At 48.4% G+C, this 16,174-nt stretch overlaps 1 protein-coding gene across 5 annotated transcripts in view; it reads right to left on the bottom strand.

Annotated features, from left to right (window-relative positions):
- The window catches only part of LOC130403088 (inositol hexakisphosphate and diphosphoinositol-pentakisphosphate kinase 2-like), a 33,441-nt gene extending 17,893 nt beyond the window's left edge, over positions 1-15,548 (bottom strand). For all 5 annotated transcript variants that reach the window (XM_056607241.1, XM_056607243.1, XM_056607242.1 and 2 more), the window contains exons 1-20: positions 15,331-15,548; positions 14,986-15,181; positions 14,358-14,448; positions 14,132-14,217; positions 12,514-12,668; positions 11,612-11,713; positions 10,298-10,459; positions 9,821-9,942; positions 9,567-9,668; positions 8,617-8,703; positions 8,217-8,292; positions 7,987-8,096; positions 7,577-7,662; positions 7,308-7,433; positions 6,009-6,130; positions 5,381-5,563; positions 3,647-3,788; positions 2,725-2,948; positions 1,278-1,405; positions 283-397 (exon numbers count right to left, since the gene is read on the bottom strand). In XM_056607241.1, the coding sequence (XP_056463216.1) occupies positions 283-397; positions 1,278-1,405; positions 2,725-2,948; positions 3,647-3,788; positions 5,381-5,563; positions 6,009-6,130; positions 7,308-7,433; positions 7,577-7,662; positions 7,987-8,096; positions 8,217-8,292; positions 8,617-8,703; positions 9,567-9,668; positions 9,821-9,942; positions 10,298-10,459; positions 11,612-11,713; positions 12,514-12,668; positions 14,132-14,217; positions 14,358-14,448; positions 14,986-15,181; positions 15,331-15,474 (2,559 nt within the window). In that variant the 5' untranslated portion in view covers positions 15,475-15,548. The remainder of the gene's footprint in view (positions 1-282; positions 398-1,277; positions 1,406-2,724; positions 2,949-3,646; positions 3,789-5,380; positions 5,564-6,008; positions 6,131-7,307; positions 7,434-7,576; positions 7,663-7,986; positions 8,097-8,216; positions 8,293-8,616; positions 8,704-9,566; positions 9,669-9,820; positions 9,943-10,297; positions 10,460-11,611; positions 11,714-12,513; positions 12,669-14,131; positions 14,218-14,357; positions 14,449-14,985; positions 15,182-15,330) is intronic.
- Positions 15,549-16,174: the final 626 nt, after the last annotated feature.

The raw sequence follows: 16,174 nt of genomic DNA, 5'->3' as shown, positions 1-16,174 counted from the left end.
CACACACACACACACACACACACACACACACACACACACACACACACACACCAACACACCAACACTTCAGTCTAACTTTCATCAAACAATCCACTTCTGGTCCCTATTTGTAAAGGTGCAGGTCTGAGTTGGTGAGCTTTTTTGGCCAGTCTGTGCAGGTGGGTTGTGTTTGGGTGAGGGTAAGGGTGAGGTGCGTGAGTGAGGGTAAGTTGAGGTGTGTGGGTGGGGGGTAGTGTGAGGTGTTTGGGTGGGGCTCAGGGTGAGGTGCATTGCAGGGCTCACATCCAGCAGACCCCCGTAGCGGAAGACGCTCAGCAGCGAGTGCACGTGGCTCTCGCTCGTGAAGTAGAGGCGGGTTCGGACGTGGCGTCCGGGGGACATCACGCCACGAGAGTACCTGAAAAATAACAAAAACACATTCAAACCGTTACACAGACATCTCTGTCGCCTGTTGACGAGGGCTGAACGATTAATCAAACTCAAACCAACATTGTGATGTAATATAACTTTTTTCTGGGTGGGTTGGGGGTCGGTGTTGAGGGGCTTAATGGAAAGAGCAGTTTAAATGTTGACTGCTTCAAATGTTGTGTTGGTCAAAGTATAGAATGGTTTATTGCTTGTTTAGTGAATAATACAGAACATAAGGAACATTAAAAAGAAAAATCCCATATCAAATCGCAGTCGCAACATCGCAATTTGATTATTTCCCCGAATCGTTCCGCCCTACTGATGACCAGCATTGGGAAGGATTTTATTCGAGGGAAAACATGAAAACAATAAATTGGCACACATTGCCAGCTGTCCAGTTGGCCTAGGTAATTAAAATATAACAATGCGAACGGTTCATCTCAAACCTCAAAGCACTCCTTATTACAGAAGAAATGTTCCCAAACAATCCTATTTCGATTTAGGTGGTGAATGAGGCCTTGCAAATCTATTGAATACAACAATAATGGACTGCATTTATATAGCGCTTTTATCCAAAGCAATTTACAATATTGCCAGACAGTCACCCATTCATTCACACATTCACAGTGGAGTCAACCATGCAAGGCTCATCAGGAGGGGTTCGTGCCTTGCTAAGGTACACCTCGACACGCGGAGGTTCGAACTACCAACCTTGCGGTTACAGGCCAACCCGCTCTACCTCGTGAGCTACTGACACCCCTAATGTAGTACTCATCCAACACTGCTGCTACTTCACAGACAAGCGACAGAGGTGTTTCCCCCCGACAGAACCGACAGTCCTCGGCCCCGGGCCGGCCCTGGAGACTCACAGAGGGTGCAGCTTGTTCACCGACTCGTCCTCGTGGGTCCTCTGGAGGTCCATCTGGATCTTGCGCATTAGCGGCAGGCAGAAGGCATGGGCGATGTCCAGCTTCTCCGCCTTGTTGATGCCGTATTCCTGACAATCACACAATCACACCACACATTAGGGCTGCTTGATTATGGAAAAAAATCATTATCACGATTATTTTGGTCAATATTGAAATCAAGATTATTCTTAACGATTATTATTAAGTTTGAAAACACTCAAAAAAAAAACACAAAATGTTCAAATAGAAAATAATGTACAAATATGTATCAAGCTACAGATTTACATTAAACAATTAATGAATATTAATATTTTATTAGTTTGGAGATCGTTTGACGCTCAGATCAAATTAGTTTAATCGCGTAGCCCTGAGAAGGTTCTCAGGGCTGAGTAAATCTAGAGTGTAGCTGAGATTTAGAATGCTGCGGCGATGTCCAAGGTTTTGAAGACATTATAAAATGATAGCTTGACATGCAAAAGCAACCTACAAACTGCTATTTTTTGTAGCTAGCTATTGCATGTTAAGCTGTCATTTTTATGCAACGCGCTACAACAATATATAATCATGCGGTGAGGACATTATCCTTATCAGTGCGTTTCTTTGACTTGGATTTACCCATAGGAAGGGTAACTGAGCATCAAATGCGTGTTTACAGGAGCACTCTTCTATGCACCCGAACACAAGGCCCTACCACACATGTTTGGAGGGAAGGGAAAAGCAATAAACCCGCAGGGGGATCAGGCAGAAAGCACTAACACACCCCGGGTTCACACAGATAAGATACCATACAAATGGAAGGGTTGTGACTGATTTCATTGTTGTTTGCTGCAACAGCCCCACACAACATTGAAATCTTTTACCAGTGGCTTTTAGCCAAAGCAACTAGCAGTGAATCAGTTTGTTGTTGCTGTTGTTGTAGTTTAAGATACATTTATTTAATGAGCAAGGTCATGGCATCTTACTCCAGGACACCTACAGGCAGGCTGTGGACTTCATCGGGCTCGATACTGGCTCCTTTTTCCGGAGAAAGTCAGACAAAACTGAAACACTGCGCTGCAGCCATAGACCCTCCCTAGACTGGGTACCCCAAGCCCGTTCTGTCGGCGATCTGAATTTGCCCTGCAACAGGGGCTGGAGATGAGCAATTATTCACCTTCCTGTTTCCGTTCCGCTTTTACTGGAGCCAATCGGCAAGCTGGCTTTTCCCCCTGGCGCGCTATTGGCCGGTTTAACATTGGGGAGGCTTGCAATTGGCAAGCAGCCAATTGCGAACAGAGTCGTTTGAACTACGCCTGTTGATCACGCCTCTTGTTGCTGAAGAAAGTGACAGCAGCCTCCCCAGACCGACGTGCAAATCTACGATTGAGCTTGGTCTGGCCACAGCCAGGCTATCGCCTCCCCTCCTCACCTGGGGGATGACGATGTCGGCCAGGGCCCGCGAGAGGCGGAACAGCTCCAGCGTGTCCTCTAGGCCCAGCGAGCCGTTGTGGATCACGTCGTACTTGACGCAGTCGTAGATGTCGGGGATCTTGCTGATGTCGTAGCGGCCGCTCTTCATGCGGAAGTCCCGCTCCAGCTTGGACCAGCGCTGCAGCATCAGCTCCAGGGACTCACTGTGGTACAGCTGGAGGTCTGGGCCCAGGGAGAGAGAGACAACGGTGGGGGAGAGAGAGAGAGAGAGAGAGAGAGAGAGAGAGAGAGAGAGAGAGAGAGAGAGAGAGAGAGAGAGAGAGAGAGAGAGAGAGAGAGAGAGAGAGAGAGAGAGAGAGAGAGAGAGAGAGAGAGAGAGAGAGACAACGGTGGGGAGAAGAGACAGAGGGGGAGAGGGGGAGAGGGAGACAGAGACAAAGAGAGAGACAAAATAAAATAAAATGGGTAAATATAGAATTATTTATAACATTTGTAAATTTATATATTAAAAAGTTATCACATATATTCTTCAAACTAACGATAATGCTTTGACACTTGATGTCATGTACTGAGCAGCCCGGGTTCATGAAGTAAATGGTAAACGGACACATTCACACACCGACGGTGGAGTCAACCATGCAAGGCGACAGCCAGCTCGTCGGGACAAGTTATGGTTAGGTGCCTTGCTCAGAGACACCTTGATACTCACCTAGAAGGAACCGGGGATCGAACTAGCAACCTTGGGGTTACCAGCCAACCCGATCTACCTCCTGAGCTACTGCGGCCAACAGTCAAGTACCGAGGTGGATGGTTGGCTTTTGGCGGCGGGGGATGTTGTTCCACGGCGGGTGTGGTTTCATCTGACCCAGGGCTTATTGATTATTCATCACACGCCACAGGGACGGCTGTTTTCCACTCACCCGCAGACGTGGGGTCCTCCATCCTCTTGCGGATCTGGGCCGTGAGACTCTGGATGAGCGTGTAGACCTGGTCACACACACCCACGGGATTCTCCACGATCTTCATTGAGTTCACCAGGGAGGCACTGGTGGTCGGCGCAAGCTGAGGAAATATACAAAAGCAGTATGGCACGTTGATGAGACTGATTATCAATGGGAATGCAGCGACTAGTGTGGCCTCACTTGTCATTGGAAGTTTGCCTGCTTTAGGACATTGAATACTGTCCCAAACGCCTTGGCTCAAAGGCGTTGAACATAGGGAGACAGACACCGTCGGGTAACGTTCATCACAATAAACTATATTTATTGACAGGCAGTTCCATAGAGCGGGGTCGTCACAATACAAACTCGTGATCGGATCTTCAGGACCTGGTCAAACGGTGTTGATTCTTGAAAGGAGAAGCTTCTGTTTCCAAGTCTCAGAGTGCAAAGCGGATGTGACCGGGGGTAGAGTTAACGATATTCAACGTTACTTCACTTTTGTCAATGAGTGGTTCGTGTGTTAAACTAAACACAGATTGAACAGGAAAGTCCCTCTTCTGTGTTTCAGAAAATTTAGCAGACGCTTTTATCTAAAGTGACTTGCAAGTACATTTGTCATAAGAAAGTGAAACAATATATCGCTGTCTGTACAAGGATGTTCATAGAACCAAGCGCAAAGCAATATTAATCGCTACGTTAACCCATTCCCCGTACACAACAAATGTAGCCAGGATAAAATGCTACGTAACTAAATACTGTAACTAAATAGATATTAAATCATGACATTGACAAGGGCCATTTCGTTTCAATGTCGGTTGGGTCCACAAGACCGTGACAACCGGTTACAAAGAGAGCCACAGTCACGATTGTGAGGAGGGCAGGCATATTGGATCACAACAAAAGCTGGATCTGACCTGGGGTGTCCACACCTGTTAATGTGTGGGCTGAGATGGCAAAAGAGGTAATGGAACAGAGCCTTATTCCAAACCCACAATAACGCACAGCAAACCACAGGGTAGGTACCATACGTTCAAAAAGGACGCCAAAACATCAAAGAAAGGGCTTCCAGGATTCTTGAGCCAACAGGACTAAGTCCTCCTAGCTCTAATCATATTTCATTAGCGGCTCACTGGGAGATCAAACTAAGCAGTAGCTACAAACCGGGTCATAGTTTGGTTCAAAAGAAGTCCTGAGTACCAAGCCGTCTCCGGATCTCAACGTCCTATTGGACTTGGCACTGCAAGATAGTACAATGAATAGCTGAGTAATCGACCAACCCCTGCTAGAGTTCACCCTACCATGACTGGAAGATTTAGGAAATAATCGAATAGCGATTATTTCGGCCAATATTGCGATTAGGATTTAGCATGCAATTTTTCTTTTTAAAGTTCCTTATGTTCTGTATTATTCACCAAACAAGAAATTATTCAATTAACTATTGAATTGTAAAAAGAAGAAAATAAGAATCTTACTGAACTGGAGATGGTGTGTATTTGTGTGTGTGTGAGAGCGATTGTGTCTGTGTGTGTGTGTGTGTGTGTGTGTGTGTGTGTGTGTGTGTGTGTGTGTGTGTGTGTGTGTGTGTGTGTGTGTGTGTGTGTGTGTGTGTGTGTGTGTGTGTGTGTGTGTGTGTGTGTGTGTGTGTGTGTGTGTGTGTGTGTGTGTGTGTGTGTGTGTGTGTGTGTGTGTGTGTGTGTGTGTGTGGGGGGTCACCTTGTCATAGTCGTCGGGCGTGAACTCCTGGTCCTTCTGCATGATGTCGTGCAGCCGGGCCTTGACGCGGTGCTGGCAGCCGCTCAGCGAGTCGCTGTCGCTGTCCAGCAGGCCGTTCATGTTGGCGCTCTTCACCATCTGCACCAGGATGGGGGTCAGCTCCCCCTCCAGCGCCAGCAGGCCCTGGCGCACGCACACACACACACACGCACACGCGCACACACACACACACACACACAAACACACACACACAGACAGAGACACACAGAGACAGAGACACACACACACACACACACACACACACACACACACACACACACACACACAGACAGAGACAGAGAGACACACATACAAAAACACGCACACACAGTGGAACAGAGCCACACACACACAAACAAAAATGCACGCAGACACACACACGGACACACACGAATACACACAGAATCACACTCAGAAAGAGACACACACACATACATATAGACACACAAACACACACACACACAAACAAAACAATGAATCGCCGTTAAGTGATGTCCACATCACCACATCTCTGTGATGCAATACGTCAGCGTCGACCCCGGCGGTGCCCCCCCCCCCTGCTCCCGCTCCGCCGCCGCCGCGCCGTTACCTTGGCGAAGGCGGCCGCCGTCATCTGAACCCTGCCCTCGTCCGACGCGTAGATCTTCAGGTCGTGCCTGTATGTGCTGTGTAACCGTAGCAACCCGCAGCCGGGGAAGCCGGCGTAGTCTCCTGGAGGGACACGGGAGGAGAAACAGAAACAATGGGATTAGAGGGGGCTCAGGAACAGGCCCCTTGTCGCCATGGCGACCGTCCTTGGCCGGAGTCTGGAGGAGTTAAGTGTTCGGCGAGGGGGGCTTGTTGACGCAAGTGGGGAAATAATGGGAACAGTGTAGAAGGAGGTGTGGGAGAGAGTGATTGCGTGTGTGCTTGAGAGAGATGGTGTGTGTGTGTGTGTGTGTGTGTGTGTGTGTGTGTGTGTGTGTGTGTGTGTGTGTGTGTGTGTGTGTGTGTGTGTGTGTGTGTGTGTGTGTGTGTGTGTGTGTGTGTGTGTGTGTGTGTGAGTGAGAGCAATTGTGAAAGCTATTTTGTGAGTGTGTGTGAGAGCGATTGTGTGTCTGTGTGTGTGAGAGTGATTGTGTGTGTGTGTGTGTGTGTGTGTGTGTGTGTGTGTGTGTGGTGTGAGAAAGAATGTGTGTGTTTAAGAGCGACTGTGTGTGTGTTTGTGTATGTGTCTATGTGTGTGTGTGTGTCGTTCCAGTGACTTTTGGGGAAGCAGACGTGCGTACTGCGTCAGCGTCTGAATCATCCTTCCTGCACTGCAGAGGTTTGCTGAAAGTCTTCAAATTGACGTGTATGGGGATTATGAGAAGTGACAGCCCCCATAAACAAACATACTCACGCTCTCTACAGTCTAAGTCCAAGGGCTTTTGCGGGCCGTTAGAAAAGTCCATTAACTCTCGTTTCTGTTCTCTCCTCGCTGCTTGTGTTGACTTTATATGGATCAGTGGGAGCAGACAATAGCTATGGGTGACTACAGTCCCTCAAGGACAGGAGTCACAACATCATTGCAGCCAGCGACAGCCTTCACACACGCATGTATTATAAACAGAGGTTCTCATTGCTGACAAATGATTCACTTAAAATCAACAAGCAACCACAGATGCTCGAGGAAATATTATCATCATGAAGTGATGCACATGTTAATGTGACAGGAAATAACCTCTGGGCTACAGAACTGGTTGAGCAATCATTTGGAGGGGAAGGGAGAGGCACTGGATACGTCCTACAATAATAACATCCACCATTTAATGGTGTTCTCGTAGGCCAAACTGCACCATCCAAAAGAGATCAACCGCAACGTGAGAATATATCAACTGGCCTTCCATACAGGATGTGTGTGTTTCACCTTGTCCCCCGGGGTACATGCAGCGGAAGGCGCGGCCCAGCTCCTCGGCCTGTACCCGGCCCGCGGGGGTCAGCTCTCCGCCCCACTTGAGCACCAGCAGCAGGGACGGCCCTTCCTTCCGGGTGTCTGTCGGGCCCAGAAGAAAGCACAGCGCGTGTTTGAAGCACAGCTGCTCTGAACGGCGCGCCATAGCCGTCCACGGGGGACGACTATGTAAGCAGAGGAGGGCAAGGTTAACTTTCCGACGGGCTCGGTTTGATTTGGCCCACCTTCCTCCTCGCTGGAGGTCTTGGGCTGTCCGTGGGGCAGGTAGGTCAACTGCACTTTCCTGTTGATCCCGGAGAAGTGGCCGTACCTGTGGCGGATAAGCGACCAGAAAGGTTTGAAGGTTTACCGTATCTGAAAAAGTCACGTTCTAATTTTGGCTACAAAAAAAAAGGTGCCTTGAAAAATGTATATACTAGTTTACGAAGCATAAAAGGTATGCCCTGGAATGTTCCATTATAACTAGGAGACAGATCATTGCATAAATACAGCACTTAAACGTTTTTTATGCTATTTCTGTGTTCTCTGCTTTACATACCTGAGCCTTCAACCAGACTTTGACTACAGACACAAGATCCTAAAACTCAACGGAGGCAAAGGGCTTGACGGGAACAAGGAACAAGGTGAGACTCACATCTCTAGGACCGTCCTTAGCTGCTCCAGTTTGGACTTCTTCTCCTCTATCTCACAGTCAGTGTGCTGCCCCAGTTCTGCCAACAACTGTCTGGTGATGTCCAGCACCTCCTGTCAACACACAACACGGCCGACCGTTAAGAGAGCTGCAGGGAATTTTTCCGTAATCAAGCAGCCCTAACGTGGGGTCGTGGCACAGACGTCGTGTTGTCTAAACGCCGTTTGCTTTACCTGCAGCTGTCTTGGCTTCTTGAGCTTCAGTTTCCCGGTCTTGTAACCAGCATATTTTTCAAAAAGCTCGAAGAACCTGCAGCAACACAGAGTGGAGGGCATTGAAGTCCAACCCAGCGACGTGACTGTGGCCGTGTATCACCGGCTAGGAAGGTTTCCAAATGTACAAATTCAAGGACATATTGCAATGTAGACTGTTTCATTCAGGAGGAAACCTTTCAGTTCTGCACCTTTATCACTGAAATACTAGCAGTTTTTTCTTGGAAGATAAAAAAGAAGGGCCATATTGCAATTAAACATCAGATCAAATTTTAAGAAAAAGGGGACTTTAAAGGTAGTGGTCCAAGCGACTGAGAGAGATGTCTTAGAGGCCATTGAATTAAGGGGAGGAAGAACCTACATTGGATTACGAACTTCCATCTTCATCTTCTGTTTGGGTGTTCGGTCGCCATGCCGGATAACTGCGATGACACAGCGTAGCTCCATCCTGAATGGGACACGTAGAGCATGAAGGTCATTTACATCACAGCGTTGCTGATCCTGATTGGCCGACAATGTCCAAAGGGAGGGCCTTTTTGTTCGATAATGGGAGTCCTTTGCCTGTCAACAGTGTTGAATCAATGGGATTCAAATACAACATTAAAATAAAATAAAATAAAACTAAAAAAATAAAACAAATAAAACTATAGACCAGAAGTTTCTGTGACAACAATCTGAAAAAACAAAATGCTTACAGCGCCACATAAGAATATTTTTTAATTTCCCTGCTGAAAAAGTCGATAATAATGTATAATATATAATGTCTAATGTTCCAAATTGGGAGAGAAGTGGTCCACTCAATTGTTGGAAACTGTGGTTCAAGCGGAACAAAGCACTCCACTGTCCTGTTAATAATGGGCTTCCCGTTAATGGACCAAACAAAGGAGTTACACAGTAATGTGTTCCAACTACGCATACATGGCACACTCGAAGTCAAGCGAGTATTTCACTGAGCTTTCGCTTTGGATGCAGACGCGTGTCATGCCATCATGTCAACAATCTGTCAACATCCACGGGTGTCATTGCTGCTCCAGGCTGATGGATGCGGTACAAACAGCACACAACCTCACTCACATAACATCACTTTAGCAACCGTGGTGGTTAGCGAGGTCCCCCCTTCGCTGTTAAGCGTCTTTGAGTGTCTAGAAAAGCGCTATATAAATTAAATCCATTATTATTATTATTATTATTATTAAACGCAACCCCATTTCATTTAATATATTCCCGTTGTTAATTCGCACACAAAACCAGCGTTTGAATCCTTCCACAACAAACACAGGGTGACCTTTGACCCCCGGGGGGGCCACTCACATGGTGCCAGATGTGGTGGGGACGATGGGGATGTCCTCGGCCTCCGTGGGGATGGACCAGGGAATGTGGAACTGGGGAGCCATCTCACGCATCACGATGTTCCTACACAAGCACACACAGGCACGTCAGCACAACAGACCCGCCGCTGCTCCCCGCGGTCAGGGGATTGAGTGTAGTCCAGCCAGCGTACACAGGCTGGGGGGGGGAGGGTGGGGGGCCGGGGGGGGGGATGGCGGACCACAGACAGCTGTTACCCCAGGATCTTGGCACAGTCGTCGTAGTACTTCATGGACTTCTTCACGAAGCTGAAGCCGTTCACGTCGCACACGTATGAGTGGCCGTTGGCCCGGAGGAGGTCGAAGCCGCACACCGTTTGCTGCCGTGGGGGGGAGGGAGGGAGGGAGGGAGGGAGGGAGAAAAAATAAAGAGCGTGAGAGAATGAAAGAGAGAAAAAGATAAAAGGGAGAATGACAGTGAGACAGACAGACAAACAGAGAGAGACAGACAGATAGACAGACAGAGACAGACAGACCGACAGTCAGACAGAAAGACAGACAGGGACAGACAGTCAGACAGAGACGGACAGACAGAGACAGACAGACAGACAGACCGACAGTCAGACAGAAAGACAGACAGGGACAGACAGTCAGACCGAGACGGACAGACAGACCAGTGCTAGGTTCTGTTGAACGCTGTGTCCCTGCATCCAGAACGCGGCCCCATTCTCTCACCTTGAAGGCCAGGCACACCTTGCGGGCGACCAGCTTCTCCATGGCCGACAGCATGACGGGGTAGCGGATCTCCTTGCCCTCGCTGTCCCGCTCCACCTTCCCGTCCAGGGCGGGGGACTTGCGGGCCTCGGCGTGGGCGTAGTCGGGCCCCACCGTGTACACCTGAGGAGCGAGCATTAGTCCCATCATCAACCCGGACAAGCAGAGCAAACCACGCACACTACATCCCTGCTCAATTGTAGGAAAATAATATTACTTTACTTTACTTTAAATTACGACACAAACGGGCATAAACGACCAGATATGACGTAGGGCTGCTCGATTATGTGGAAAAATCATAATCCCGATTATTTTGGTCGATATTGAAATCCCGATTATTCTAACGATTATTTAGAGTTTGAAAACATGACGCACATATTCAGCATTTCTCTCCAAAAAAACACTTTGTATTTGAGAACCTTGAATTTTCCCTAAAAATATATAAAAAATTCTAATGGAAAATGTTCAAATAGAAAATAATATACAAATGTTTCTGAAAAAATAAAAATAAAAATTGCACTGCCCTAATATGACCCCTGTCATATTCAATTGTTGTGTGCCGTTAATAATGTCCTCAAAGTGGAGGTATTACAGACCCCTTTCACAGAGGCGTCGTTGTTTGACAAACACAGGTGTCACTGACCACACTAATTAGGGCTCTGCTCTTCCACTCTCATGTACCAACGGCACGGGTAGCAGCCTCATCTTCACCGGTTTGGTCTGTGTGACGGCACACACAGGGAGCAGACCCATAATTAGTGTTATGAGCGACACCGTGTGTCCTGCCCAGACGCCTCTGTGAAAGGGCTCTGTAACTCCGACATTCGAAAACACGATACACAGCCCCGAATCATTAGCTGTACTGTACTGTACTAGGGCTGAACGATTAATCGAATTCAAACCGACATTGCGATGTAATAGAACGCGATTTGCAAATCGCAGGGGCTGCGGTTAAAATAAATGAATATATTTTTTCTTTTAAAATTCAATAGTTAATTAAAGATGTAATCACATCAATCCATGCATCAATTCATCACAACACATAGGCCTGGCCAAAAGGAAAGAGCAGTTTATATGTTGACTGCTTCCAATGTTGTGCTGGTCATACTATAGAATGATTTATTGCTTGTGTTTACTGAATAATAATAATCGCAATTAGATTTTTTCCCCAAATCGTTCAGCCCTAGTTGAGAGCCTAGCTGTCCTCTTGGAGGGTGTCTGGTGTTGCACACACACAACACGGTTCACCCACAGGGAACGGGCGGGCCACGCTACCTTCACGTCGGTGCCATCCGTGGGCATGAATTCCTCGTAGATGTAGGAGCCTGTTTTGCGCACGCTGCTCTCTGGGGAGTACACACTGCTCCGGCTGCCGATCTGAAACGACCCGAGCACAACAGCAGCTCAGTTGGAGGGAGCCCATCTAGCCCGGGGGGGGGGGGGGGGGTAGGTCTAATTTGGACAGCGGTTGGATAAGCAATTATTCATTTTTTGCCGTCTTAAATTGATTCCTGCTAAGGCCTGAAAAAAAATAAAGTTTGGTTCCTGTTGGTTGTCAGTTGAGGTCATGGGTAGGTAGGGAATTTATTTATTTATTTATTTTTCAGCGGCAGCGAATGATAGGTAGGTTGTTTTCATTTAAAAACGAGAGAATGCGCTCATCCTTGTACAGAATGAAGAGGTGCTGTACAAAAACGTAATTATAGTTTGCATCAAAATTTATTATTATTTTTTTTTCCAAGATCATAAAATAATTTGGGTCGCACATAAATTGACAGGGTCGGTCGGAACCGGAACCGATTTTTTTTCTTTTTAGGCCATTTCAGTCGGATTGGACTATTGCTGTTGAGATACTGCTATTACTGTTGTTACTTCATGGATAATGGGGGGGAGGGTAAGGGGGCCTAAAGGTTGCAGAGGCTCCACTAACACATTCCAAATATAACATTACTGCTTCCACTACGGAACGTGACCTCTGTGGGGGGGGGGGGGTGGGGGTGGTGATGGTGGTCGGGCGTGGTGGTGGCGGTGGCGGTGGTGGTAATGGGGTGTGCGTGGAGCTCGATCCTCGAACTCCAGGAATTTGAGACTCAAAAGGCAGGGAGGAGAGGGTGGAGGGTGGCGTTCCGAGCCGTACGAATGGCGGCGTTTGAGCGCATGCTTTAAGAAATCCACACCTTCCGGAAGAGCCTCTGGCTGCCGCCGCCCGCCGAGCTGGGGTAGTAGATGTAGACGTTGTGGTCCTCGGCACAGACGGGCTTCTCCACGAAGGGCTTGGGGAACACCTCCCCGTTGACCTCCACCTGGTCCTCCCCCTCCTGTAGGCTGCACTCTGTGGAGCCGCCGCAGAAAAAAACAGCCAGACGGGGAGTACGAGTGTGTTACAGTACTGTAACACCGCACGGTGCAACAGTGTGCCTGCTTCTTTCAAATCTGCTCCAAGAGAGTAGGTCAACCACTCCAGAACATGTATGAATCAGCCTCCCATAAAAACAGACTGAGATTGGCTAACGACATTTCCTCCGACCCCAACCACGTCATGAACACTACGATGAGTACAATCTATTACCATAAAATCGGAGATATATTGGGTTCCAACATTCAGGAAGGTTAGACTGAATCACTCTTTTGTTCACCACGCATCTTCAAACTGAATCAGGCAATTAATCACAGATCAAATGCACGTTGACGGGCCTTAATCGTTGTCGTCTGTTTTTGTAATGTCATGATGGATGTATGTATTTTATTTTCATTTTTGGGCCCTGTCTTGATGCCCTGTCCTGATGTCTTGTGTGATGTTTGTAAATAGAGCTGCTGGGATGCAAGACAAATTTCAGACCCAAAGTTCAGCTCTGACAATTAAGTGCTATCGTATCGCACCATCGTATCGTATAAGGGGCGGACACACAACGCACATGCTGCGCACTCACACACACACACAAACACCGTTTCTCCCCCCTTCCACATGGAGCGTGGCGTTTCTTTGTATCGCCATGAATGGAGTTATAGACACATTTCAGAGGGGGAACATTTACGGTGACGGCTGTGCCACACATAACTGAGGGATCAGCTGCTTCCCCCCGGAGACTTAAGTGTCTACTTGTTACCGCGTTACAGACAGAGCTTGAATACCGGAGGCAGCAAGTCACCACTTGCAGTGTGCTACACACTGCGTCGCACTCCCATTTAGGAGCCCTAAATATATACTTGCATCCGGGCGCACTGTTAAAATTGATAGCCTCGAGGTGATGGCCGGACAACGGTGAGGTAGTGGAGAAAGTTAAGCACTCATGGGCTCTTCTGCGTCATCTGCTTTGGGCGCACATGGCGTGCACTGAAGCATTGCGTGCATGGCATACACATACAGCTTGTGTATTAACAAAGCATTATACTGCAAGGGATGTTTCCAAGAAAACATTGCAATATTGAGAATGAAATCATCACAAGGCCTGCTTACTTTTTCTCCAAATCAATTATTTAGCAGTGTTGCATATAATGCATTTACATTTAGATGTCCGACTACTTAATCATAAAGTGACAAAAACAATCCACCAGGATGGCAATATGTAGCTAGTAACTAGCTTGTTCATTAGCTCTGTCCTTGCGCTCTGATAAAATTGATAGCCTAGATGGTCGAACAACGGCAAGGTAGACAGATCTGCCAGTCGTGGAGAAGGAGTTTCAAATATACTCCCACTTCTGTGCCAACACGTTCCAATACTAGAGCTTGAGTTGTTATCTAAAATGGTTGTGCAAAAGGTCACCAAACAGATCAGAGAGCAGTGAGGGACTGACCATCCGGGTTATCTGGGTCTCTGTTCAGTACAGCATAGCGCGGCAGGTCAATCCCTTCCTCCTGCAGGATCCGATAAACCTCCCTCCTGAAATTAAAACAAAGCAATCAATCATTGAATCGCACCAGGCTTTAACCCGCTTCTACTGCTCCCTTTGGGGATATCCATTGTTGCGCGGTACGGCTTCTGCAATCAATGCAAGCTAAGAAGTGGAAGATGGGTTGTACCTGTCCTGTATGTAATACTGCATGTTCAGGTCATTGATGAGCAGGGGGTTTCTGAGCTTGGCGTAACTCACAGCCTTATCCAGGGGAAATCCTGTTGAAGAGAGCACAGGGGAGTATTGAAGACAAACCTCAACTTAAACTCATCTTAAAATATCAACTTATCTGTACACAAGTACACAATTTCACTTTTGTTCTCCAGAACCACGTAGTCAATAAAAAAGCAGACAGTTACATTACAATTTGATCAACCAGTTGTTTGTCAAATGTGATCATGTGCTGCAGAATTACAGTCTCCACCCACACAATGCAGTCTGTTACCCTGTCCGTATCAGCTACCGTATGTTGGATGTCACATAATGCTCGTATTGTTTCATATGAGGGTGTCGGTTTGGCATGTGCATGGATTAATTCTATGTGGTCATTCTTCAGGAGACACTGGCCAACTATAGTGGGGGTCAGTGTGCGCACAGCATGTGACGACCAGCTTTGTACAGTGTGTGTGTGTGTGTGTGTGTGTGTGTGTGTGTGTGTGTGTGTGTGTGTGTGTGTGTGTGTGTGTGTGTGTGTGTGTGTGTGTGTGTGTGTGTGTGTGTGTGTGTGTGTGTGTGTGTGCGCGCGAGTGTCCCACCTTTAGAGTGGAAAGAAATGAGGCAGTCACACAAAGGCCATTTCTCCACAGGCTCGTTGAGGATGGCGTCTTCGGGGAAGATGACCACCGTGATGTACTCAAACTTGCACAGCCTCTCCAGGATCTGGGTCATGGGCTTGGACTTGGATTTCTTCATCATGCAGCAGATCCCCACCACAATCTGGCGCTCGGGGGGCTGTTGGGGGGAAAACAAACACAGCGGAGGGCACGACGTCAGCTGGCCCCTGCACCACGACATGAAACTGTACGACGGCTGGCTGTCGGAGTCCAGCAGGGTAACCCCACTCTGACCGGGGTAACCTGAAGCTCCGAGCCGCCACCCACCGTGTCACCGCCTTCGTCGGCCATGTACAGCTCCATGTCGGTCCGGGTGCGCTCTTCCGGGTCCTCGCTCTCATCGTCCTCACAGCCAACGAAGAATCTCGGAGCGCCACGCTGGCTCTCGCCCGGGCTGCTGGGCTGTGACATCACAGTCCGCCGCGGCACCCATCAGCGTCCTGCCGCCGGGCCATCGCGCACCAACTCAGCCGCCCGAAAGACGATGGGGAAGGAGAGGGTGGGGAAGGGGGTGGGTGGGGGGGAGGGGGAGAGGAGGGGGGCTGGGATGGGCTTAGCTGGAGCAATGCTGGGTAATAGTGGCCACTGGTGGAGGGGAAAAGGAGAGCGGTGGACCAGCTTTATGTGGATCGCTAGGGGAGGACAGGGGTAGTAGGTGGGGGGGCCGTCGGCCGCTGGTCCCCTGGGGTGGAGTCACCGCTCGGGTGTCTCATCCCTTCACTCATGGAGCGGGTCGTGAGTTTCACATGACCGCCGAGAGATCCTGGAACTTAGAGTGGCGAGAGGTCGGCCCGTTTGGTCATCAAGTCGCCCATAATTCCTCTGGATCGTGAAGACTCAATCGATCCTGCAATAAGAACATAGAAAATTACAACGGTGAGGACCACCTATGGTGCCATCACGGCTCTTTCTAGAGCTATGAAGGCCATTGCCATACTTGGAACCACTCTCTCAGCAGAAAGGGTGACATGGTTTAGACATAATTATGCAAACGGATAGGATCTATGCCTAACACTACATTTAAACCCCATGTGTGCCCACGCTCAAAGGATTTTGATTAACTGAGTTGACAGGACCGGAGGTAAAGCTGCACACTGCCTACTCATTGTGC

Source organism: Gadus chalcogrammus, chromosome 14 (assembly GCF_026213295.1).
Source record: "Gadus chalcogrammus isolate NIFS_2021 chromosome 14, NIFS_Gcha_1.0, whole genome shotgun sequence".
Classification (NCBI taxonomy): Eukaryota; Metazoa; Chordata; class Actinopteri; order Gadiformes; family Gadidae; genus Gadus; species Gadus chalcogrammus.
The sequence above is the reverse complement of the archived record's forward strand: the minus strand, read 5'-3'. Positions and strand labels throughout refer to the sequence as shown.